This window comes from Candida oxycetoniae (genome assembly GCF_023343755.2).
Source record: "Candida oxycetoniae strain CBS 10844 chromosome Unknown scaffold27, whole genome shotgun sequence".
Taxonomy (NCBI): Eukaryota; Fungi; Ascomycota; class Pichiomycetes; order Serinales; family Debaryomycetaceae; genus Lodderomyces; species Lodderomyces oxycetoniae.
In genome coordinates, this window is record NW_026055445.1 from 18,827 (window position 1) to 43,377 (window position 24,551).

Sequence of the window (24,551 nt, forward strand, 5' to 3'; positions counted from 1 at the left end):
CAGCGACTTCTTGGTCAATAGCGGCTCCCTAGTCAATGGCGGCTCCCTAGTCAATGGCAGCTCCCTAGTCAACAGCTCTTTAGAAAAACAAGCCGTAAGTAATCAGCTCTTCAGTTAAAAGCGGCCTCTTTAGCAAATTAAAGTCAATTCCTCTTACCTTTATCCGCGGTATTGCAAAACCTTTTTAATCTATTGCTTGTATTAATCTAAAAACTACTACGTAGAAAGGCACCATACAAAAAAATTTTCATAATACAAAGAGACCAAAAAAAAAAAAGATTTTTTTTTGATGCAAATTCACACTACCAAAAGCATCGATGATTTAATATCAATAGGTTATAGAGCAAACTTTTCATTTTATTGGAAAGAGGATTTAGAGGCAAGGCTCGCCGATAGAAGGGAAAGGAGGTAAAAGAGGCAAGGAGAAATGGGACAGCTATTAGAAATTAAAGGGTTTTACGTTTTACCTGTGACAATAGAGGATTGCAACTCAAAGCACTATATATATTTCAAGAAACACGATGTCAAGAATAGTGGAAATGATGGTGGTGGTGGTGATGGTAGCCACAGGTCTTTGTTCATGTGCAATTTACCTATATTGAGTGATTTGGCAACTATAAGGAAATATTTTCAAAGTGTAGCTTTGGGCGCAACTATAGAAAACTATACCGAGTCGTATCTCACAAGTTGTGAAGAGGATGCTTGGGTTAATTTGTCTAAACTAACCTCCGACTTATCTGCAAACACAATAGATGAAGTTGCAAGCAGATTACCGAAAAACTCGGCAATAGTGACTTTTATAGACAAGGCTTCTTTCCAACTTGCATTCAATGCGCTAAAGAAGCTTTCACTATCATCATCTTCTTCTTCTTCTTTTTCTTCACCACCACTATCACAGTCGATATGGCCAATCAAATTTGTATCATCTTCATACTACCTTACACAATACCAGCTGCTAATGCTAGATAATGAAAAATTGTCAGAACAAGTGGCTCAGGCTTTGAGTGATTTCGATAGGGCCGAGAAGGAGAGTATCGAGAATCTACAGGCACAGGCTAATCTAGTTGATGAAGATGGGTTCACGTTGGTAGTTGGATCTCATAGAAAGACGAAAGCCGGTGTATTGGGCAAGCAGAAATTAACCAAGACCATAGAGAGTGAAAAGGCTCAAAAGAAATCAAAGAAGAATGAAAAACCGGATTTTTATAGATTTCAATTGAGACAACGCAAAAAGGAGGAAATGAATGAATTGTTGAACAAGTTTAAGGCGGATCAAGAGAAAGTGAGATTAATGAGGGAGAAGAAAAGATTCAGGCCGTATTGAAGGTGCTTTAACTAAATGCAATTAAATACATATACACGGATCATCTTCTCCGATTCCTACAAATAGCGAAACCATAGACGACACTAGTGTTTACATCCTGCGCTACTTTTGCAATATTTCTACAGCAACACCACTTTTGGCTCCGCCTTTTGTATTTACTCCATCTCACTTGATACCCTCTACCAATTTACACTATCGAGCAAGAGTGACTAGTGAAACTATCAACAATATCGGCACTCCTCCAAACTCTACAGCCATCGTTATACAACCTCTACTTTCACCTTATCCTCTATTTCTACGCTGTCTTCTATATCATTAAAAGTTGCCCACGCACTAAACTACAGCCAAAGATCAATTGAGTTTATTTGTTTCGGTATGCGCTAGAGCTCATCAGTTTTACATGTCAAGCACTTTGTAGCTTGTTACAACACTTTGTAGCTTTGCTCGAAAGTGGAGCAGCACTGACTACACCGACACCATCTCGCTTTGCTCAATAGTGGAGCAGCACTGACTACACCGAAACCATCTCGCTTTGCTCAATAGTGTCTGTTCTCTTCTTTTTTCTTTTTTTTCACTCTTTGGAAAAGTTATTTGGAAAACAATTTGCATAAAACTTCTACGCCTGATAGATGATAGAAGCGACAGATGTAGATGATTCAGCCATCTCGCTGTTTGAGATTGAAGAAAAGTTAAAGGGAATATATAAGGAATATGTGGTTTCAAGTTTTCCCCAAGAACCGAATGTGATTCAGCCAAATTGCGATTTTGCAATTTTATCTACAATTCGATACGATCCAGATATATCTGATGTTCCACCAGTTAAATATGAAGAAATAACTAGACAAAATTTTTTTTTACTACCAGAACATGTAAAGAGATTGAGGTTTACGTTTGAGTTTTTCCATTATTTGTGTGAAACTGTTTTGGACTTTGAAATTACAGAGGAGGACTTGTTAAAACAGTTAATTGCGTGTTTGAAGAGCCTGGATGCGTTAATATTGGCACCTCACAAGATTAGAGGTTTATTCCAACTCGACGGATCAGTAAAGCTAGAGATTCACAATACGCCTATCAGAAAAAATTTGCTTGGTGTTTTATGCCCGAAAGTGGAAGACATGGAAAAATTCCATTTCCTACATAATTTTGGAAGAAGAAATGATAATGAAAATGAAGAAGAAGAAGGGAAAAGTGATAATATATGGGATGTATACACTAATAACGAATCTTGCTTGATTTCTCCATTTACTTCTTTCAAAACAACCAGTCGAGACGTTTACAACCGAGCTAGAAAGGTTCTACCAGGTTTGAAACCAGGGCGTGAAGAAGTATTGTTGTTCAACACCCAAAACCACCTTATGGAAGGTTCGATTTCAAATGTTGCAGTGAAGCTCGAAGAAGATGGGAAATGGGTTACGCCAATGTTGAGCTCAGGATGTCTTTGTGGCGTAACGCGTCACTTTTTGTTGCGCAAAAACCTTATTGAAGAAGGCATGATATCAATGGATCAAATAAGAGTTGGAACTGACGTATTACTATTCAATGGTGTCATGGGGGTAGTACGAGGAAAAATTGTTCAAATGATGGAGACTACTTCAGAATCTACTTCTACTCTATAAGGGTCTTTATCTGCTCATCGGTGTGACCCATTATATACAATACATCCAAAAGTGACGTTGTGTTTAAGCATGCAGGAGCTAATAACTGAACTTTTGGTTTGGCATTCCAAGCAATACCAAAACCAGCAACTGACATCATTTTCAAATCGTTTGCCCCATCACCTATAGCCACTGCATTTGCAGGTGATATGTTATGCTTTTGGGCAATCTCTAACAATAGCTCGGCCTTTCTTTCACCATTGACAATTTCGCCAACTGTTTCTCCATTCAAAATGTTATCGTCATCAACACTCAATTTATTCGCAAAAGCATAGTCTAAACCCAACTGTTCCTTAATATGCTCTGCTAGCGGTATGAATCCACCAGAGCAAACTGCCAATGTGCATCCCATATTTTTCAACGCTTTAGTCAAGGGCTTTACACCATTTGTAATTTCAATTTTCTGTTCCAATTCGCGCCATATTGTCGTTGAATTTATTCCGCGTAGTAGACCGACTCTCTCCTTTAAACTCTCATTGAAATCAATTTCCCCATTCATAGCTCGGTTTGTGATCTCTGCAACTTTGTCTTGAATTCCAGCATATGCAGCTATTAGCTCGATAACTTCTTGATATATCAAAGTTGAGTCCATATCGAAAACAAATAGTTTCTTGTTTTGTCTCGTTGAAACCGCCTGGATTATCAAGTCGTAATCTTGCTTCAAGCATTGAGTCTTGACCAATTCTCGACATTTATCCAAGTCTGAAATCTCTACAAAGTAGTCGTATGCACGTGGAGAAAGTTGTTTTATATCTATAGTTGACAGATCCACTCCCAAAGTTTCCTTCACAAACTGTTCAATTTTTTGTAAAGTATCATTGGAAAGTATATCCAAATGTGATATAGCAGTAATTACACACTGTTGCATGGTTCACTATTACTGCTAGTGTAACAACTAACTGGTACTGAAGGAAGTGAAAAAAATGAAAAAAAAAAAAATAAGAATAAGAATTATGCGATGCGCATCAGATAATTGTTAGTCGTAGATAATGTGGAGTGGAGTGGTGATGGATTATCCTCTATATTCTATAAACTCTAACTGAGGTATAAATGGTACACACGTGGTCGTTCCTGTTGCTGCTGATTTACAATAGATTTCTCGAGTGTGCTTCTAATCCTCTTTTTGTTCCAATCTTAAATCATACTCACTCAACCCAATCTTGGACCCAAGTCTTCTAAAATTCTCCATGTACACCTTGTGTTTATACTCGGCAATTTCATTCATTTTTGGCCAGTAAATGTCATGGACGTATTGAAAATCCACAAGTCCTTGGAATTCCTTATCCAATTGTTCTGCGGGGACGAAATTAGCAAATGGCTGGTCATATATGGTTTTCAGTCTAGTGTGCGGGTCTATAAAAGGTCCCACAAGTTTGAAAAATGCCTGTCCAATCAAGGGGATATTTGTAAATAAGCCTCTACCTAGTCTTTCGGGATAATGACTTTGAAGAATATGTAGACACTGCTGCGACGTTGACAAAGATGGAAATTTTGAAGACAATTTCAATTCAGATGGAGCCGCTTTGAAATCTATCAAGAGCGCAAGACTATCCTGTCCTGGAGGCATAAACTGAATAACTCTTTCCAACATAAATACCAAATGCTGCACCTGTCTAAGTCCCCCCGAGGTGTTTTGATACCCATTGCGCAAATAAAGACATGGCCGGTTATCGTTATCGTATCCTACTATCAATTGCTTCCCGGTTTCATTTTCAGCAGCAACCATATTAGCGGTGATTAGTTTATTTTTGTTGGTGTTATTTGGAATATGAACAACGCCAAACGATCTTCTCCAAATTATTGTTTCATGTAACCTTTTGATTGCAACATCCAATTTCCATTTACTCGCACGCAAGTACCTTAAAAGGCACTCTTTTGAAAGCCAACCTAGTTCCTCCTCTGTGATAGGATGCGTTGGCGCATTGTGTGAATCGTCAATTGGAATCTCCTTGGTTATGTAATCTTGGTAGTAACCGAGTAGCTGTTCATATAATTTTTCCTGTTCAAAACTCAAGTCAAATTTTGGTGGTTTAATGGGATTTACTGGTTGTTCAAATGGTGTTTGGCGCTTTATCAAAAAAGGTGGTAACTGACTTGTTGCTGCTGTAGACTTTGATGAAATAGACCCTACTTCCGAGGTTTGACTTTTCCCGCTTTCTGTCTCAGTATCATCACTTCCAAAGCGGAAAAGCCTCATTTCAAGTGCCACGCTTCTAGAAAAGTGGGGGTGCTTCAAAAAGCTTGTATCAATATCGTTTCTCTTGAAATAAAAAGTAGAAAAAATAATCAAACTAATTTTCTATACACGTTATCGGAAGTTTGAATTCTCCATCAATTGTTTTTTTTTTTCTTTCCCTTTCCTTTCTTTACCTTTCTTTTTTTTTTTAGGAGGGAAAGTTTATCCATTAGAAGATGGGAATAGTGAAGATTACAAACAGGTCGCAATGCTTGGAAGCACCTTTCACAGAGGACCAACTTCTTAAAATCATAAATGAACATTATGCATTAGAACCAAAAGCGTTGATTGAAAGAATTGGCCATGAGTTGGACAAGATTTCATCTAAGCACAAATTTATTATTCAATGCACCAAGATGAAAGTTGAATCTCAAAAGATTGATTTGAACATAGAGACAGATTTTGTAGCTTATTGGGAGCCTTCGAAAGATGGATGTATAACTGTTCAAATGAACAGAGATTTAGACTCCTCCTCCCCCTCCTCCCCTTCCTCCTCTTCTGAGAAAGTGGAGCACGCAAGCGAAAATACTGCTAGAGCTTTACTTTTGACGGTATACTGGATAAGTGTATAAATGTTTTGTTCTAAAAGGACTTAAAAGAAAGAAAGAAAAAAAAAAAAAAAAAGAGCCAGGCTGGTATATATACATTCAAGTTGCAAAGACAATATTTACCTTCTCTGACATGTCCTAATGGATATTGCATTGTGTTTTAGAGTTTTGTACCTGGAAGCAGCAATTTGATTCTGACGGCTTTACATTGAGTGTATTCGTGGAACACTTCCTCTCCCATTTCTCTACCAATACCAGAAGAGTGGAAGCCACCAAATGGAACCATTGGATTAAAGTCATTGTATGTGTTGATCCATACGGTACCAGCATTGATCTTGTTGGAGACATGGATGGCTTGGTTGATGTTACTAGTATGGATACCAGCTGCTAAACCGTACTCTGTGTTATTTGCCAAGGCGATGGCTTCTTCAACGGTATCAAACTTGATAATTGACACAACGGGACCAAAAATCTCTTCCTTTACAATCTTCATGTCATCCTTGACATCGGTAAAGATGGTTGGTTGAAGGAAGAAACCTTTACCTTGACACCTTTGGCCACCTGTGAGGATCTTAGCTCCTTGTCCTTTTCCTGATTCAATATAATTTAAAATCTTAGATAATTGAATCTCTGATGCTTGTGCACCCATAAAGGTTTCTGGGTCAAATGGATTGCCAACTTTGATGCTTTCAGCTGCTTTCTTGAACTTGGCCAAAACCTCGTCATAGACACCAGATTGGATCAAAACACGTGAACCAGCACAGCAAACTTCACCTGAGTTGTAAAAGATAGCCATCACTAAATTTTGAATAGTGCGATCAATGTCAGCATCATTGAAAACAATATTTGGTGATTTACCTCCCAATTCCAAAGTAACTTTCTTCAAGTTGGATTCAGCAGCTGCTTTCATTATTTTTCGTCCAACCGCAGTTGATCCGGTAAATGCAACCTTTTCCAATTTAGGATGTGATGCAATAGCAGCACCTGCAGGGTTACCGAAACCAGAGATGATGTTGACAACACCCTTTGGCATACCAGCTTCGACTAACAACTTACCAACATACAATGCCGACAAGGGGGTAGACTCGGCAGATTTCAAAACCGTGGTGGATCCTGATGCCAAAACTGGTCCCAATTTCCACGACAACATCAAGATGGGGAAGTTCCATGGAATGATTTGTCCACAAACTAATGGCACTCTCTGAGTATAGTTCAAGTGAGTGGCACCTGTGTTGATCAAATTACCCAAAATCTTATCACACCAACCAGCACAGGATCTAAAGTAAGCGGCAGTCAATGCAACATCACCCTTTGAGTTCATCAAGGATTTACCATTGTCAAAAGTTTCAATCTCAGCCAACAAGTCAGCGTTCTCGTCAATCAAATCAGCCAACTTGTACAAAACCTTGGCTCTAACAGCTGGAGGTGATGTTGACCATCTAGGATAAGCAGCATTAGCAGCTTCAACGGCAATATCTACGTCTTCTTCAAGAGCTTCATACACCGAAGTGATAGACTCTTCATTGGTAGGTGAGATAACATCAAACGTTTTTTTCTGTTTTGGATAAACAAACTCGTTGTTGATGAATAACCCTGTAGGTTGCTCATACTCCCTACCGGTTGGAATTTTAACTTTTACTTTTAATGGCAAATCAGCTAATTTCATAGTTGATGGATAAAACGTTCTTCGAGAATTCAACAGGATCCTAGAAGCAAGGATCCTGTTTCTTATACATGTCTTTGTCAACATAACTCTTTGTTGGCACAACACTCGTTTTAAAAAAAAGAAAAAAGGTATAGAGGTTGAGAAGTAAAGAAAAGAGAAAAAGAGGAGATAAAATAAGGTTGATGGTACTCCGAGATTTATTTATATACTCAACAATTAATTGCTTTGATGCATGTTGTTGAAAGAAACAATCATTAAGCATACTCTAATCTTTTACTATAATGTACACGCCGAAAAAAATAAAAATTACATTACATAGAAGAACATGCTGAACGAGATGTACGTTGTGGGGTTGAGAACAAGCCTAATAAAAACAAAGCATTCTTATTGGGCTTGTTGGTTTTCTATTACGTAGTTTTAATTTTCTTTTTTTTTTTTTTGCATACAAACATCGACCTATCAAATTATAGTTACAATCACAACGGAGGCACAATCGATCAAAATCTAACACAAACTTTGTTGAGTAAAAAGTCCGAGTTTTGTTGAAAAGACAATTATCTAAGAAAAATTTTTGGCACTTTATTGGTAAGACCTTTGTACGAAGGAAAGAATCAATAGCGGAAAATCAAAACCGTGTGTAAAATCAAGTGAAAATCAAAACCGTGTGTAAAACCGATAGTAAAAATCAAACCCGTGAGTAAAATCAATAGTGTAAATTAATAGTAAAAAAACAATGGTAAAATCAATAGGAAAAAATCAATGGTGAAAAATTAATAGTGAAAAGCAAATAATGGTGTATAACCATAAGAGCTTTTCAACTAAAGATAAGGATAATGGAACAGAGAATTAGTAATGATATAGTAATATCTCCTTACTAACTAACGACATTTCGGCACCTTAGATGAATGTTACATTTACCTTTAGAGAGTCATCTTTTGCTCTGAAAAATAAGTACGATGATCTCATACCCTATTCTCTCTATCGTGTCCATTGAACCGATTCAATGGTTCGTGGTCAGCTTTACTTGTAATCTTTCTAATGGAATAAACAACTATTTACATCTGCAACGGTTCCGGCTACTACCGGCGACCCCACTTTTCAAACAAGTGATGCCAAAAAAAAAATAGAAAGTACCTGGTATTTTGTACCGCTACCTTTAAAGAACTGCTACCTCGTACAAACTGCTACCTCGTACAAACTGCTACCTTCTATAAAATTCCTTATTTACGTTTTTGGAAATTAAACGCAAATCAAGTTCCACCACTAATAAATAGGAGGATTTGCATTTCAGCAAGAACTCCGAAAATTTCCCTTTCTTCTTTAAAAGCCGAGAAGGATTTTAATTTATTGGCGCTTTAAGGTGGTGAGCTTGACTAATTGACTTGTAAAGTTCCTTCAAATGATCAACTGAAAGATTAATCATAGGAGCTAATTGTTGAAACAAGATTTCGTCAATTTCGTTTGTATCTGTTACATATTCAACATGCGACGAGTTTGCCACAACCTTTTGTTCTGATCCAGCTATATCTAGATTACAAGTCTCAGCAGAATCTTTAAAATCAAAAATTTGAAATAATCTCTTTTCCATCACCGAGATTTCATTCTTCTCATTAGTATACTTGTCAGGTACCAAGTGTTGGTAAATCCAATCGCAATATTCATTGATTTTGTCGGGTGGCATAGTGAACAAATAATTGTCATCACTTTTATTTTTAGTTGACACAAACAATTGCTTACCATATCGAAGATTCAACTTTAGCACAAATATAATGACTACCACAATGTGAACTTCTGGAAAACTATCAAGTAATCTCTTTACAGTTTTGAGCCTAGATTTGATTTCAAACTGGTTAATTTTAATCAATTCTAAGTAATTGTAAATGAGAATAAACACCTCTGGCGCATTGGGCAAATTCAATGTCTTGGACAATGTCTTGAATATGAAGGGAAAATAATAGCTTACAGGGACCGCTAAACACCCTTCCTCCTCCTCCTCCTCCTCCTCCTCCTCCTCCTCCTCCTCCTCCTTCTTCTTCTTCTTCTCCTCCTCAAAAAGCACAGCATTCAACTGGAAAAGTCGTCGGTATATCTGACCATCTTGGGGCATTTCATGTGCTTGTAAACGTCCATGATATGATCCATGCAACTGATCCAAGTCTTCTTTAGGTAATAAATGGTAAGTTTTGAAAAATGGTATCTTGTCCAGTTTCATACTCTCCATTATATCACTCAAATACATCGGGTAGGCCTGCAAATACAAGCTTGAAATATAAATGATGCAAATGAGATCCAAGATATCTAGACTCTCTTTTTTGAAGTGTCCACTGTGATTCTTATTCGCATTCGCATTCGCATTCTCATCATGTTCTGTTGCATTTTCTTCCACCTTGTAAAATCGGTTCAAAGCCTTGGACCAATTGGTCTTCACAATCAACGTCAAGTCGTGTCGTATACTCTCACTAAAAAACAATTCAATTATCGCGTTTAACTCATGTTTCAACAAGATCTGTAAACAACGGAAATATATCGGTATCGCCTCAGACCCAACCGCTCTTTCCCTTTTTCTCCTACCCTGGGAATATCTTTGACTCGACTGACTTGCCAAAAGACCTCGTTCGTCAACTGCTACTGTATTTAACCTCCTGGTACTGACTACAGCTACATCTTGATCATCATTGAACTCAATAGCACCTTCAAGAACATGACCAAACTGACAAATCGACAACCCATCTTGATTCCGATAATACTTAGAACGGCAGTTGTCCGTTCCACAAATTGGACCTTTCACCCATTGTTGTCTGCTCATAAAATGGTTATATAAAAGAAAAAAGGAGATGACTAGAGATGATTTCGCTTATCAGAACGTTTTTTTTTTCTTATTTCTTTTTTTTTTTTAGTGGGTCGAGATGAGGATGTTAGCTTAGGGGGGTTTGAACTACGAGAAACGAAAAAGAAGGGTAGAACAAAAGGGGAAACGTCACCCCCGCACCCTCCCTAACAACAACAATAACAAGTTCACAACGTCTAATGATTCAGTCTACATTCATGTTTCTCAACAATGTGACCCGCATTTAACTGTTCATCAAAGTCATCCTTTGGATCAATCTTGAAGATCTTATCCGGATTCAAGATTCGTCGTGGGTCTAATGCTAGTTTGATTTGTCTCATAGTATCGATTGTTGTATCTCCCAACTCTTGCTCGACGTACTTTCTTTTCCCTATTCCTACGCCATGTTCTCCGGTGCATGTACCTTCGTATTGTAACGCGAGATCAACCATTTCGTCAACTGCCGCGTGAACTTTCCCATAATCTGGAGAGTTATAAAGAATAAGAAAATGACAATTTCCATCACCAATGTGGCCCAACACAGAAAATTTGCCATCAAACCCACGATTTACTAAATTGTCGTTGATTTTGTTGATGACGTCAGCTAGTTTGGAAACTGGAACTGCTACATCAGTTGTCCAAATTTGCACGTCATTAGGGTCCTTCAATACCTTAGCACCATACTCATAAGTTGACCAAAGCCCATTTCTCCTAGCTGCCCACAATTCGGCATTCTCCTCGGGATTTGTACTTTTTTGAATCTTTAATGCACAATTCTCAGTGGAAATTTCGTCAACAAGTTTCGACTGCTCATTTATCGCTTGCTTAGTAGGACCACCCAATTTGAAAAACAATGTGGGCTTTTCCAATATTTTTTTCCCTTCCGTCATCTCATTGACAAAGGAGATCATTGTATCGTTCAAAAGCTCCATTGCATTTGGTTGAATGCCTCTTGAGATGATGGTCTGTGCTGCAGCTGCGGCATCTTTGATTGTGGGGAAAGCAACAACAGTGATATATTCCACCTTTGGACGTATATGCAACTTCAAGGTGATTTCAGTAACAACACCTGCCGTACCTTCAGTTCCGATAAACAACCTTGTCAAATCATATCCAGCACTTGACTTTCTTGGTCTTTGTCTTGTCTTGATCACAGTTCCGTCTGCCAACACAACAGTGAGATTGACAACACTTTCCTTCATTGTTCCATACTTGAAGGCATTGGTTCCGCTGGCACTGGTACCAACCATACCTCCAATGTTTGCTCCAATGCCTGGATCAGGACCAAAAAGTAAGTTCTTGCCTTTCGGGTCATCTTTTAGAAAATCGTCCAACTCCTGCCATCCAACACCAGGCTGAACCACCACATCCATATCGTCAGGATGAAAAGCGAGAATCTTGTCCATCTTTGAGAAGGAAAGTGATATACTATAAGGACCTCTGGTGTGAATGTTCTGCCCTTCTAGTGAAGTCAACCCCGAATTCGCAACAACGGGTATTCTATACTCGTGAGCTACCTTCATAATCTTGGATACCTCTTCAGTAGAAGATGGCGTTATCACTACATCTGGTTTTTGTTTAACCGGGTCTGGTGGGTGATGTGTTGAAAAAAAGGAATCAGCATGTGCACTGAGTATCTCCTCGTTGTAAATCACGTTCTCGTTGCCTACTATCTTGACAATTTTCGCCAATCCCGCTTTAAATTGTTTCTCGTCTGCATACACGGGTGACGTCAATGAGGCCAAGGGTTTTGTTGAACGATCAGATTTGTCAAGGGACGATATATCAATATTAATAGAGGAATCATTTGCCACAACTGATGTGTTTACAATGTACCCAAGAGTAACTGTACCTATCCCCAAAAGGACATAGTTTGATGCTCTAAATATTTTTCCTCGAACATCTGAAGCTCTAAATATTTTTCCTCGAACATCTGAAGCTCTGCTTTGGAAAAACCGTCTTGATGACTTTGCAATGCCCCAGCTATTCTTAAGAAACATTTTAATAATACCGATTATAGTTGCCCCGATTACAAGAAAAAAGTATCAAAAGTAGTAAGAAAAAGAACGAAAGTTCTAAAGGGGGAAAATGGAGGAGGAAGTTTGTTCTTTAAACAGCATTTGATGCCGTAGATCTACTAAAATGGGCGCAATAAACTTGTTTGCTTCGGAATGCCTCAAATGTAATGAGCGAGCCGCTGACCCTCAAACATTTGAAGAAAAAAAATAATAATATCTTTTTTGCAATCTTTACCAATAATAAACTCATCCGCGCCATAATCAGGTAACAATCTCTCTCTCTCTCTCTCTCTCTCTCTCTCTCTCTCTCTCTCTCTCTCTCTCTCTTTCAACGAAAGAACATGCATAGATGTCACCACTAGTCACCTCCTAACCAATTACTATGGATCTAAAGTCCAGCTTGCTTTAGAGTCAAATAAAGAGAAAAAGAAAAGGTCGCTTTAACATTGGGTTATTGTTTTCTTAAAAAAGAAAGTTGCTTTAACATTAGGATATTGTTTTCTTCAATTTGATTTAATTGAATTAACTTTAATGGTTCAATTTGCACTCATGCTTCTCAATAATTTGACCTGTGCTCAATTGCTCATCTAAATCATCATTTGGATCAATTTTAAATACCTTGTCTGGGTTCAATATTCTTCTTGGATCTAAAGCTAGCTTAATCTGTCTCATTGCATCAATAGTTGATTGACCTAGCTCGTCAATTATATATTGTCTTTTTCCAACACCAACACCGTGTTCTCCAGTACATGTACCTTCGTAATTCAATGCACGGCGCACCATTTGATCAACACCAGCTTGAACTCTACCATAGTCTGGTGAGTTGTAAAGAATAAGAAAGTGACAATTACCGTCTCCTACATGACCTAATACCGAGAATTTTCCTTCGAAACCATCTGCAACCAAATCATCATTAATTTCACTAATAACATCAGCTAGTTTGGAAACTGGTACTGCCACATCAGTTGTCCAGAGCTGAACGTCGTTAGGGTCCTTCAATACCTTAGCACCATACTCATAAGTTGACCAAAGCCCATTTCTCCTAGCTGCCCACAATTCGGCATTCTCCTCGGGATTTGTACTTTTTTGAATCTTGAGGGCTTTGTTTTGGAAAGCAATTTCATTGACGACTTTGTACTGTTCATCAATAGCTTGATCAGAGGGACCACCCAATTTGAAAAACAATGTGGGCTTTTCCAACCATTTCTTTCCTGAAGAGGTTCCATTGACCCATGCCATCATTGTATCGTTCAAAAGCTCCATTGCATTTGGTTGAATGCCTCTTGAGATAATGGTCTGTGCTGCAGCTGCGGCATCTTTGATCGTGGGGAAAGCAACAACAGTGATATATTCCACCTTTGGACGTATATGCAACTTCAAGGTGATTTCAGTAACAACACCTGCCGTACCTTCAGTTCCGATAAACAACCTTGTCAAATCATATCCAGCACTTGACTTTCTTGGTCTTTGTCTTGTCTTGATCACAGTTCCGTCTGCCAACACAACAGTGAGATTGACAACACTTTCCTTCATTGTTCCATACTTGAAGGCATTGGTTCCGCTGGCACTGGTACCAACCATACCTCCAATGTTTGCTCCAATGCCTGGATCAGGACCAAAAAGTAAGTTCTTGCCTTTCGGGTCATCTTTTAGAAAATCGTCCAACTCCTGCCATCCAACACCAGGCTGAACCACCACATCCATATCGTCAGGATGAAAAGCGAGAATCTTGTCCATCTTTGAGAAGGAAAGTGATATACTGTAAGGACCTCTGGTGTGGATATTCTGTCCCTCCAATGAGGTTAAACCAGAACTTGCAACAATGGGTATTCTATACTCGTGAGCTATTTTCATAATCTTGGACACTTGTTCTGTAGATGATGGGGTAATAACAACTTCGGGTCTTTGCTTTGTGGGATCTGGTGGATGGTGACTTGAGAAATGAGAATCGTTGTGGGAATCGCGAACCGCCTTGTCATCTTGAACGTTTTGTTTTCCCACAATTGCAATGATTTTATTTAAACCTTCTTTGAATTGTTTTTCATTGGCATATACCGGAGGGTCTATTGAAGATAATGGTGTAGTTGAAGGATCTTCTAAGCCAGCGTTTTGGCGCTTAAAGAAGAACGATGAACTAGCAGAATCATTTGTAGGACCAGGTGAATTGAGTGTTTTTCCAATGAAATATCCAACAGCGATTGTACCAACACCTAAGGCAGTGTAGCCTGAAAACTTTGAATTTTGAATCTTGACAGAAGCGTTGCTAGTTCTTCTAAGGAAAATCTTAGGAAGATTGGCGTGCTTCCAACTGCTTCTGAAAAACATATTGGTACTTTCCTGATTGAAACCTTAAAGAAAGATGGGAAAAAAAAAACAACCCCAAACTAGCAAACAATTTTAACGACTTAAATACCTAGATGGATTGAGGTAGGGGGACGAGGGTACCTCATTCATCTATAGGATATCCTTTTGTTTTACCATACATTATTTAAGAGTCGGCCCGGTGATGATAAGCAGCTTTTTCATTGTTTCCTATGTTCGATAAAGAAGGAGTCTTTTTTTTTATCTATTGCAAAAAGGAGTCAACAATTTTGCAGCCATTAAAAATACGAGGTAGCGAGTATACATTACTTTCCATATCGCATAGGGAGAGGGGGGAACAACGCTATAATTAATTTTTTTTAAAACCCACATGTTTTGACACCAACAATAGTATTTTAGATACCTGTCTAAAAACAATGGGTACTCCTTCCTGAATTGTAATTATTGGTTTTACTTATCTGGACCTAATTTACATTTATTATATGAACAATGTTAAGGGCTAACTCGTGAGTAGATAAGGATTGCAACCAAGTAGTACGAATCCTGTACCAGTCCAGGTCTTTTTGTTTTCCCTAGCTACAATGTTATGTTAAATTTGATTGATACCTATCAATTCCTTTGGTGATTATCATATTATTCTTTTTTTTTTTTTAGAGGATGTTAAACGAAACCCCGTAAGACACGAGGGAAACTTAATTCAACGCAGTTTATATTTTTATTTCTTTTTGAGAACAATTCCCATTTTGATGCCGCACAAACCGTAAGTTTCACATTCATATCACCTAATTATGACAAAGATCAACGTATTAGAATGTTAAGTTGTAATAGAGAATGGTTAGGGTACCTGGTTATAAAGATAAGTTTTTACAAAGAAAAAATAGTTTATTAAGCGGTTATAAGTGAGTAAAGAATACAAGAAAAAAAAAAAAAACTAGATCTAACAGATTTTAATGATAGTCACATTAGGCAAAACCTTTAAAGCCACATTTTCTATTTGGAAAGATCCTTAACGATCTGGTAAGCCCGGATTGTTAGTAAGATTAATAATTATTGACTAATCATCCCTCTCCTACTCCCCCCTGACTCCCTAGTAGTCCCCTGACCCTGTACTTGTTGATACATACCATGGGGGTATTAAATGTATATAAAAATGAGGTACATGCTAAGAGATCTTTTATATTTTGACAGGTAGAGTCCTAATTCAATGCAAGGAGGGAGGGGTAATCTCAAAAATACTAATCTATATGCAAACAGCAAACCTCATTTCTTTCTAATTCTGCAAATTCCCTATTTCGCGATTTCGCAATTTCGCAATTTCACAATCTTGATACCTCTACCTTATCGCTTTTTTCATTTGTCAGATATTTGCAGGAGCCACTTTACGGGAATGCAATATGGTTAGAAACCTGGACCTTTCTCTCTCTTTTTTTTTTTGATATTGAATTACAATGTTTTTCTTATGATAACAATAGAGAGGTTTTTTTTTGGTCAGTATTATCTAATTTACGTTCTTTATTGTTTCGTTTTGCAGTTACGTATATGGCTGAATTGTTTTTCTGTGTATATTTTTGTCAAATAGATAAAAACACCTTGTAAATAAATATCTTCAATTAGTCATCTGTATCTTATACATGCTAGTTAGTGTCTTGAATATTCGCTCTTAAACCAATTGATCCCGTCAATATTGTTGGTTTTGAGCTTTCAATTAGGAATTGAGTTTCCCGCTGTTTATTTCCCAATTGGCAAGAATCCTTATTGTCCTCGATTTCGGACCGAACCTTTTCTTTGTTTCTTACTATCAGCTCACCGTACCCACCCCCACCAGGAGTTTCTATAACTATTCTATCTCCTTTTCCCATTTTTATTGTACACTTACCGCCAAGTGATTTCCGTTTATATCCTCCGTTCACCAGCTTGTGATACCAGTAATTTTTACCTCTAGCCCCTTCTTCTCCCCCTAACAAGCCATAAGGAGCTAAAGATCTTCTTTCCATCAAACAGGATACTTCAAGCAGATATAAGAACTCAATGCTCCTAACCACACCATCGCCGCCTTTATAAAGTCCATCACCGCCAGAACCACGTCGTATGGAATATTCGTGGACCAACACAGGATACCTCTTTTCAAATATCTCTGTATCAGTCATTCTGGTGTTGGTGGTATGACACTGAACTGCGGACTGTCCGTGCCATGAAGGACCTGCCCCAGAACCTCCACATATGGTCTCATAATATCCAAATGAGACCCCACTTGTTTGGTCATTCGTACCAAATGTTAAGTTATTGCAAGTGCCTTGTGATCCTGCTGCGGCTTGGAAAGTCTTGAGCATTACATCGACAATTCTTTGTGTAGTTTCAACGTTACCTCCTACAACCGCTGCGTCTGCAGATGGACTTACTAAAGAGCCCTCTCTAGTCTTGAACTCAATTGGTCTCAAACACCCGTTATTCAAGGGAATATCAGTGCTTATCAAACATCTTAGTACATATAATACCGCTGAGTACAAGATCGCAGTAGGTGCATTTAAATTACCGTAAATTTCATCACCCGTTTCGCTAAAGTCAAATAAAGCCGAGCCTGTTTCCGGATTAATAGTAACAGTTAATGCTATAGGAGTTCCATCATCAATGTAATCAATACCTTTCAATTCTCTAGAGCCAAATTTCTTGTACGCCAACTTGAGCAAATTCCTCACAGCTACCTCTGCTGTGGCTTGTATGCCTCCCATGTACAATCTAACTACCTCATATGTAAAGTCATCAATTAATCTTTGTAAAAGAACAATGCCTTTGTAGTTGGCTGCAACTTGTGCTTTCAAGTCCGATATATTATCGTTTAGCGTCCGCGTACCAGATCCTCCCGGTTGCTTGGCTGGTTCGTCTACAAGGATTCTGGTAACCCCTGCTTCATCGAATTTTCCTTTTGAGCATAGCTTGTGGGTTATTATTGCAGCACCTTCATCATAAATGGTTTTGGAATTTGGCGGCATTGACCCAGCAGCTATAGATCCAATATCTGCATGATGGCCTCTAGATGCGGTCCAAAAAATTGGTTCATTTTTATCATTGAGTACTGGTGTGATAACAGTGATATCCGGCAAATGAGAGCCACCAGCTATTGGATGATTCGATACTAGTACGTCTCCCGGTTCTAATTTACCTTGCCACATTTTCATTTGAGCCTTGACTGCATAAGACATAGAGCCCAAATGGATTGGGATGTGAGGTGCATTAGCAATCAAATCGCCATTATGATCGAAAATTGCACATGAAAAATCTAATCTCTCTTTGATATTGGTAGATATGGCTGTTTGCTGCAAAGTGCGGCCCATCTGTTCTGCAACTGACATAAATCGATGGCCAAAAACTGATAACTGAATTGGGTCAATGGTTGTTTCGGATAATTGTGGTTTCTTTTCTTGCTCAACCTCAATCAAAACGTGGTTTGATAATATAATAGCTTTTGACCCAGGTTCAATTAAAAGAGTCTGTGTGTCATCAATAATAATTGCTGGTGCTGGCACAATTGAACCAGCTTCCAAATCTGATAATATGTAAATGGAAGTCTCTTGCCAACCATTTGCTTCAAAGTATACTTTTTTTTTGATTGGACCTGGAGAAACAGGTATTGTTGATTTCAAATTGGCATATTCTTCATATGGATTATGATTTTCTTTATCGTCAGACTCAGCAATAAGTAAAACCTGCACATCGTCAACCAACACCTTTCTATTCAAATTGAAGCCAAACTCGCTTTTATGCCTACTGATAAATTTTTCATCAGCATCATGCTCACCTACTTTTGTAGCTATTAACAAATGAGTATCACTTCCAACATACCTCATATTCAAATACACCTCTAATCTTGTTTTGAGATCAGTCAAATTCTGATTCTTATACTCTTCATACGCTTCAGCTGTCAATAGTCTAATCTTTTCGTCAATTTTTTCAAACTCTTCCTCGGAATACGTTATCGAAGCTGGTAGTTGCTTTTCAATCACTATATCTGCCAATTGTATACCGTAAGCTGATAATAAAGAAGAGTACTTGTACACAGCAACATATCCTATTCCCAAATTTTTAGCCAATGCAACTGCAAACTGCCCACCTGATCCACCAAAGGAAGCCAAGTTATGAAGCGACGTTTCAAACCCTTTTGCTTCGGTCAAATTTCTAATTGGTCTAGCCATGGACTCCACAGCAACTTTCAAAAATCCACTGGCAACCTCCTCAGGAGTCAATTTGATTTCTTGATCTTTATTGATCTCCTGAGTTAATTCAGCAAATTTCTTGGCCACAATCTCACAATCCAAAGGTTTATCTTGCTTAGGTCCGAAAATATTGGGGAATTTCTCCGCAATCAACCTTCCCAAAAATAAATTAGCATCCGTCACAGTTAATGGACCACCTTTTCTATAACATGCTGGGCCAGGATCAGAGCCAGCAGAGTCGGGTCCAGTAACAAACATTTTATTTTTCCAAAACAACATTGACCCACCGCCGGCTGCCACTGTGGAGATATCCAATTGAGGTGTCTGGAGGTGAACTTCGCTTACTATAGTTTCGTAAATGTGTTCTAAACTACCTGCATATCTTGACACATCAGTTGAAGTGCCACCTGCATCAAAACCAATAGTCGCCTTTTTGGAAACTGAATCGTAACAGGTCTTGCCAAATCCAACCATACCACCAGCTGGACCAGATAATATAGCTTTCAACCCTGTGAATTTGTACCAAGGGCATAATCCACCATTGGATTGCATGAATAAGAGTTTATTACCAAAAGCATCCAATCCTCCTTCAAAACCAGCACCAAAGCTTCTAATGTATTCATTTATCACTGGTGATAGATAGGCATCTGCCACTGTGGAAGAAGTACGATTAACGAATCCTATCATTGGTTGTAATTCATGAGATACCGAAACATCAAAGCCAATCTTTTTCGCTATAGCCGCGATCTCTGCCTCATGTCGAGGATACGCATAAGAGTGAAGTAACGATATAGCAATTATCTTGATTTCTCCTTGGTTGTACACCTGTCTCAATTCTTGTTCAACTTGTTTATAATCTGGCTCTTTGACCACTTTTATTACATCGCCAGTAACGCCCAGGCATGTATCATCATCATCACCATCATCAACATCAATCTTCAACTTGTCGCCGCCTCCCTCTGAGAATCCAGCAATTGTTACTCTTTCGTCAACTTCAAGAACATGTTCGTAAAGTTGACCCAATTTTCTAGCTGTCAAGTCAAATATATTTGGTCGCGTTTGGTTTCCAATGACTAATACATCTTTGAATCCCTTTGTAGTGAGCAACAATACTTTTGCACCTTTTCGCTCTAACAACGCATTGGTTGCAACTGTTGTACCCATTCGTATACTCTGAATCTGGTCTAACTTTAATTTGGAGCCTTTGGCAATTTTTGTATTTGTAAAGTGTTCCAAAACTCGTCTTATACCTTCAGTTGGTGCATCTTCATAGTTGGTAGGGTCAACTGATAAAAGTTTAAACACATAGTCCTTTTTACCGGGACATTTGGCTATAAAATCGCAAAAGGTACCACCTCGATCAACGGCAATTTGGATACCCTTCATCTTGTTGGGGAAATAAAAAGGGACGGATCAATTGGAAAAGAACTTGAACCTTTCTTCCATTTTTTGTTCCTTTTTTTTTTTTAGCTTTGATTCTCAAGCGCATATTTTCATCTTGAGTTGGTTCAACCATTCAAGATAGAGAAAAAGACTGCAAGATACAAGTTTCTCAGAGACTTTACGGAAACACGTCAAATGTTTGCTTGTTCTATTTAGCTCTTATACACATAGCGCATCCACTTGCTCGCTCAATTCCTCTTCCACTTCATTCCCTAATTTGTCATATTTGATTTCATTCAACAATTGTTTTTCTTTCCTTTTCTCAATTATATTACCAAATTTATCGTATTCTACTTCTTCTACTTCTTCTTCTTCTTCTTCCTCTTCTTCTTCTTCTTCTTCTTCTAGCTCCTCCTCCGACACATCGTCATCACTATCCATAATATCATCTCTTTTTTTTCTATTCACATTTCCCAACATCCAAACGTCCTCTTTATGTACCTGTTCTTTTCTCTGCTTGGACTCCTGCTCTATCTTAACCAACCATTCTTCTTGTGCCCTCAATACACTTTCTGAATCACTACAATCTTGGTAAACTTGCAACAACTCTTGATTTATTTTCAAAAAAGTCAAACCCCACGAGAAGTTCAGTAATAACGATTCAGCCCAGTCATTGTGACCCACAATGGCAAAACATGCGGCCAATGCCTCAACGCAATTCAATTTCCATGGTCTTCCATAGTTCACCGGATTAGCAGCTACTAAATAAGGTAATAGTCGTTCATTTTTCCCGCCAATTTTACTAAACGGTATTTCATCAAGTCTCGCCCAAGAACACTCCACAACTGCTGCCCCATTTTGTTCAACCGTTTCTAGATCATTGGGACAAACAGTCAATTTCCCATTAGGACTAACTACTATTCCCTGAAATTTCTGCCCTACACGCAAATTCTTGATCAAGCCAAGACGTTCGAGTTTCTTACCACTGCACCTCTTTGGATCACAATGGTCAAAGTCCCACATGGCTAGTTTCGTGGGGAATTTATGTTTCGATGAGGTAGCGCCATCTGATGCTGATGATCCTAATTCTTGTCTTCCTTTTCGAAGATGATGTTGTTTCAGTTTGTGTCCGTTAGATGTTCGAGATCCACTTGTTCTGTCTTCACTGGCCTTGTTCTTTCCCTTCCCCATTTTTCTCTGTCAACTTAAATGAAGAACTTGATGATGATGATGATGATGGTGATGATGATGATGTCTGAGAAAACATATTTTTTTTTTTTCATTTCGCCAGTTACTGCGAAAAAAGGCAAAAGAGAGTTTTAAGAAGAGACCATCTTTTTCAACAAAGACCACAGTAGTGACGAGTTGAGAGGACCCTTTCTACCTTTACTTATTGATAATGAAAAAAATTAAAAAAAAATTTATTAATTACATAACAATTAGTGCTAACAATCCCTTTCCTTTAAGGATTTTTCTTTTTCTTTTTCTTTTTAGGTTTATTCTTTTTCCTTTTTGCTTTATCTTCTTTTTGTATTAAATCAATTAAAAATCTTCATCGAATGCAAAAGCATTGTTATTCTCTTTGGAACCAGCCATAACACCAGCTTTTTGATAATCAGAAACTCTCTTTTCAAAGAAATTGGTTTTACCACATAAGGAGATATTTTCCATAAAGTCGAAAGGATTAGTGACTTTGTAAACTTTTTCGTTACCTAAAGACTCCAATAATCTATCAGCAACGAATTCGACATAAGTATTCATAAGGTCAGCATTCATTCCAAGCAAGTGTACGGGCAATGCATCGTTGAAGAATTCTTTTTCAATCGACACTGCTTCAGTAATGATTTTTTCAATAACAGACTTTTCTGGACGATTTTCCAAATGGCTATATAACAAACAAGCAAAATCTGTGTGCATACCTTCATCTCTTGAAATCAATTCATTGGAGAATGTTAGTCCCGGCATAACACCTCTTTTCTTCAACCAGAAAATGGAAGCAAACGAGCCACTGAAAAACACACCTTCAACAGCGGCGAAAGCAACCAAACGTTCAGCGTAACTTGCTTCAGGGTCTGTTATCCATCTAAGTGCCCACTCGGCCTTCTTTTTTATGGCAGGTATATGTTCAATTGCATTAAATAAGTAATCTGCTTCTTTGCGGTCTTTGATATAAGTATCGATTAATAATGAGTAAGTCTCCAGGTGAATGTTTTCCATCATTATTTGGAATCCATAAAAGGCTTTTGCCTCAGGGATTTGTACTTGAGCAGAAAAATTCTCCACCAAGTTTTCATTTACAATACCATCGGAAGCAGCAAAAAACGCAAGGATCCTGCTTATAAAAAATCGTTCATTGTCATTCAATTTTTTCCAATCTTGGAGATCCTTACCCAAGTCAATTTCCTCAGCGGTCCAAAATGAAGCTTCTGCCTTTTTATAAAAATTCCAAATCTCATGATACTGTATAGGGAACATAACGAACCGTTTAGGGTTTTCTTTAAGTAGTGGTTCATCTTTTTCCAATTCCTTAAGTTTACGTCTATTTGCCTTTAAAACGTCTTCTTTTGTTTTGCTCTCATTTTCTTGCTTACAAGATGTTTCCTTGTTATTAGATTTTTCAATTAAATTTTGTTTAGTCAATGTGACATCACCTTTTGCTTCATCTTTTGCTTTTGCTGCCTCGGCTAACGCGTCACAAAGGGACTTGCCTCCTTTAATATCGAATGTATCCAATTTTTTGGAAAGACCGGTGGCTGGTGTATCAACAGACATATTTCCTTGATATACTTCTATTGCTTGTTAAATGAAAAGACTAGTGAAAAAAAAAAAAAGAATACTAGTGAAAAAAAAAAAAGACTATGGTGAAGAAGAGAAAAAAATTTAAGATGAGAGGAAAAAAAAAAATTGTATTTGTTCAAGACGTGGTGCCATGATGGAGTATTTATATAAGAGAAGGAGATGAAGAGAAAACAATACTAGGAGAAAGTTAGCATCGTATTCCGAGTTCTGCAAAAGGTTTATCGCAAAACAAGAATAGGGAAAAGTATGAAAACTGGTGATTTTTGTGATGATGACATATTTTTCGATATTTCTTGTTTTTTTTTTGTGAATCAAGTTTGTTGAAAGTAACAACATTTAGTTAAAGACTATATGTATATTGAGAAATAAGATTGAATTGAATAGAATTGAATTGAATCAAGTTTTGTTAAATGCGCAAAACTTTTATTGAAAAGAGGAATAATATAGACGTGTAACGTGTCACAATTTTTTATTCTTCACGCGTTTTTCACGCGTCTTTCACGCGTCTTGGGTTTTTTTTCTTTTCTTTCTATTGTTTTTAGCTAAACGAGAGAGACGAGAAAGTTGAGGTGTGTCTATTTTATCGGGTGAATCTTTATCAGATGGAAAAACCTATATGCATCTTTGTTTTCTTTTCATTGGGAATGCAGTTGGATTGCAGTTGGATTGCAGTTGGGAATGCAGTTGGGTTTGCAGTTTGGTTTGCAGTTTGGTTTGGTTTGCAGTTCTATTTGGATTGCTGTTTTGTTTCTTTTCTATTTGATCTACAATATCGATTATTTTCAATTTGATTTACAATATCGATTATTTTCAATTTGATTCTTTGTCATGATTACTAAGTAAAAAAATACAACCACAAAATCTAACTCTCTCTTTATAATTATTTTTTTTCTTTCTTTTTTTTTTTTGATCCTTCTCCTTTTGGGTGCAAAAGATAAACTTGAACAAAGTGACAAACAAAGAATTTCTAAATATCACTTTTAAACAAAGTGACGGAGAATTTGTAAATATCGCTTTTAAACAAAGTGACAAACTCCTTTCCCCAATAACAAAGCTTAAAAAAAGAAATTATTAATATAGTTATCAATTTATATTAGTTCTCTTTCTTACCTAGAAAAGAATGGGCCTAAAAGAGAAATGGCCTAGAAAAGAATGGGCCTGGAAAAAATTAATGATTCGATCTTGAGGGGGGCAGGTCTCCGCGTAAAACTGTGTCGCCAGGAAACTCTAGGACTAAGTCCACACTCTGGTTATCACTTTTAAACAAAGTAATAGAGTATTTCTAGTTATCACCTTTAAATAAAGTATTTCTAGTTATCGCTTGTAAATAAAGTGATAGGCTATTCCTAAATCGCTTTTAAATAAAGTGTCAGAGTATTTTTCTCCGATCTTCGGAATCATTTCATACATAAACATATATATACGCAATATATCTACAAAATCAAAAGCCAATCGAAATCTCATGATTCTCTCTATAAGCAAAACAGGAAATAGTAAATAGTAAACAACAAAACTAGCAAATAGCAAATGGAAATGAAAACAAGAAAAAAAATAAAAAAAAA

General features: G+C 37.6%; 12 protein-coding genes across 12 annotated transcripts; 3 read left to right on the forward strand and 9 right to left on the reverse strand. All coding sequences in view use genetic code 12, as the record gives it.

The window, feature by feature from the left end:
- Positions 1-427: 427 nt before the first annotated feature.
- On the forward strand, positions 428-1,324 carry KGF56_002780 (uncharacterized protein; the record flags this gene model as incomplete). Its single annotated transcript, XM_049324045.1, has 1 exon — positions 428-1,324. One exon carries the CDS (start codon positions 428-430, stop codon positions 1,322-1,324), a length of 897 nt encoding a protein of 298 aa, XP_049180128.1.
- A 629-nt stretch (positions 1,325-1,953) lies between these two features.
- KGF56_002781 (aminodeoxychorismate lyase) lies at positions 1,954-2,905 on the forward strand (the record flags this gene model as incomplete). Its single annotated transcript, XM_049324046.1, has 2 exons — positions 1,954-2,769; positions 2,882-2,905. 2 exons carry the CDS (start codon positions 1,954-1,956, stop codon positions 2,903-2,905), a joined length of 840 nt encoding a protein of 279 aa, XP_049180129.1.
- Positions 2,906-2,929: 24 nt separating this feature from the next.
- SER2 (phosphoserine phosphatase) lies at positions 2,930-3,847 on the reverse strand (the record flags this gene model as incomplete). The annotated part of the gene is made up of 1 exon (XM_049324047.1): positions 2,930-3,847. The coding sequence occupies one exon, from the start codon at positions 3,845-3,847 to the stop codon at positions 2,930-2,932; it is 918 nt and encodes a 305-aa protein (XP_049180130.1).
- Positions 3,848-4,090: 243 nt separating this feature from the next.
- Positions 4,091-5,176, reverse strand: PDR17 (Pdr17p; the record flags this gene model as incomplete). The annotated part of the gene is made up of 1 exon (XM_049324048.1): positions 4,091-5,176. The coding sequence occupies one exon, from the start codon at positions 5,174-5,176 to the stop codon at positions 4,091-4,093; it is 1,086 nt and encodes a 361-aa protein (XP_049180131.1).
- Positions 5,177-5,391: 215 nt separating this feature from the next.
- On the forward strand, positions 5,392-5,787 carry KGF56_002784 (uncharacterized protein; the record flags this gene model as incomplete). The annotated part of the gene is made up of 1 exon (XM_049324051.1): positions 5,392-5,787. The coding sequence occupies one exon, from the start codon at positions 5,392-5,394 to the stop codon at positions 5,785-5,787; it is 396 nt and encodes a 131-aa protein (XP_049180132.1).
- Positions 5,788-5,923: 136 nt separating this feature from the next.
- Positions 5,924-7,429, reverse strand: ALD5 (aldehyde dehydrogenase (NAD(P)(+)); the record flags this gene model as incomplete). The annotated part of the gene is made up of 1 exon (XM_049324052.1): positions 5,924-7,429. The coding sequence occupies one exon, from the start codon at positions 7,427-7,429 to the stop codon at positions 5,924-5,926; it is 1,506 nt and encodes a 501-aa protein (XP_049180133.1).
- Positions 7,430-8,768: 1,339 nt separating this feature from the next.
- KGF56_002786 (uncharacterized protein) lies at positions 8,769-10,235 on the reverse strand (the record flags this gene model as incomplete). The annotated part of the gene is made up of 1 exon (XM_049324053.1): positions 8,769-10,235. One exon carries the CDS (start codon positions 10,233-10,235, stop codon positions 8,769-8,771), a length of 1,467 nt encoding a protein of 488 aa, XP_049180134.1.
- A 218-nt stretch (positions 10,236-10,453) lies between these two features.
- KGF56_002787 (FAD-binding oxidoreductase) lies at positions 10,454-12,256 on the reverse strand (the record flags this gene model as incomplete). Its single annotated transcript, XM_049324054.1, has 1 exon — positions 10,454-12,256. One exon carries the CDS (start codon positions 12,254-12,256, stop codon positions 10,454-10,456), a length of 1,803 nt encoding a protein of 600 aa, XP_049180135.1.
- Positions 12,257-12,802: 546 nt separating this feature from the next.
- Positions 12,803-14,599, reverse strand: KGF56_002788 (FAD-binding oxidoreductase; the record flags this gene model as incomplete). The annotated part of the gene is made up of 1 exon (XM_049324055.1): positions 12,803-14,599. One exon carries the CDS (start codon positions 14,597-14,599, stop codon positions 12,803-12,805), a length of 1,797 nt encoding a protein of 598 aa, XP_049180136.1.
- Positions 14,600-16,230: 1,631 nt separating this feature from the next.
- Positions 16,231-20,193, reverse strand: HYU1 (5-oxoprolinase; the record flags this gene model as incomplete). The annotated part of the gene is made up of 1 exon (XM_049324056.1): positions 16,231-20,193. One exon carries the CDS (start codon positions 20,191-20,193, stop codon positions 16,231-16,233), a length of 3,963 nt encoding a protein of 1,320 aa, XP_049180137.1.
- Positions 20,194-20,409: 216 nt separating this feature from the next.
- On the reverse strand, positions 20,410-21,381 carry KGF56_002790 (ribosome biogenesis protein TSR3; the record flags this gene model as incomplete). The annotated part of the gene is made up of 1 exon (XM_049324057.1): positions 20,410-21,381. One exon carries the CDS (start codon positions 21,379-21,381, stop codon positions 20,410-20,412), a length of 972 nt encoding a protein of 323 aa, XP_049180138.1.
- Positions 21,382-21,732: 351 nt separating this feature from the next.
- On the reverse strand, positions 21,733-22,962 carry RNR21 (ribonucleotide-diphosphate reductase subunit; the record flags this gene model as incomplete). Its single annotated transcript, XM_049324058.1, has 1 exon — positions 21,733-22,962. The coding sequence occupies one exon, from the start codon at positions 22,960-22,962 to the stop codon at positions 21,733-21,735; it is 1,230 nt and encodes a 409-aa protein (XP_049180139.1).
- Positions 22,963-24,551: the final 1,589 nt, after the last annotated feature.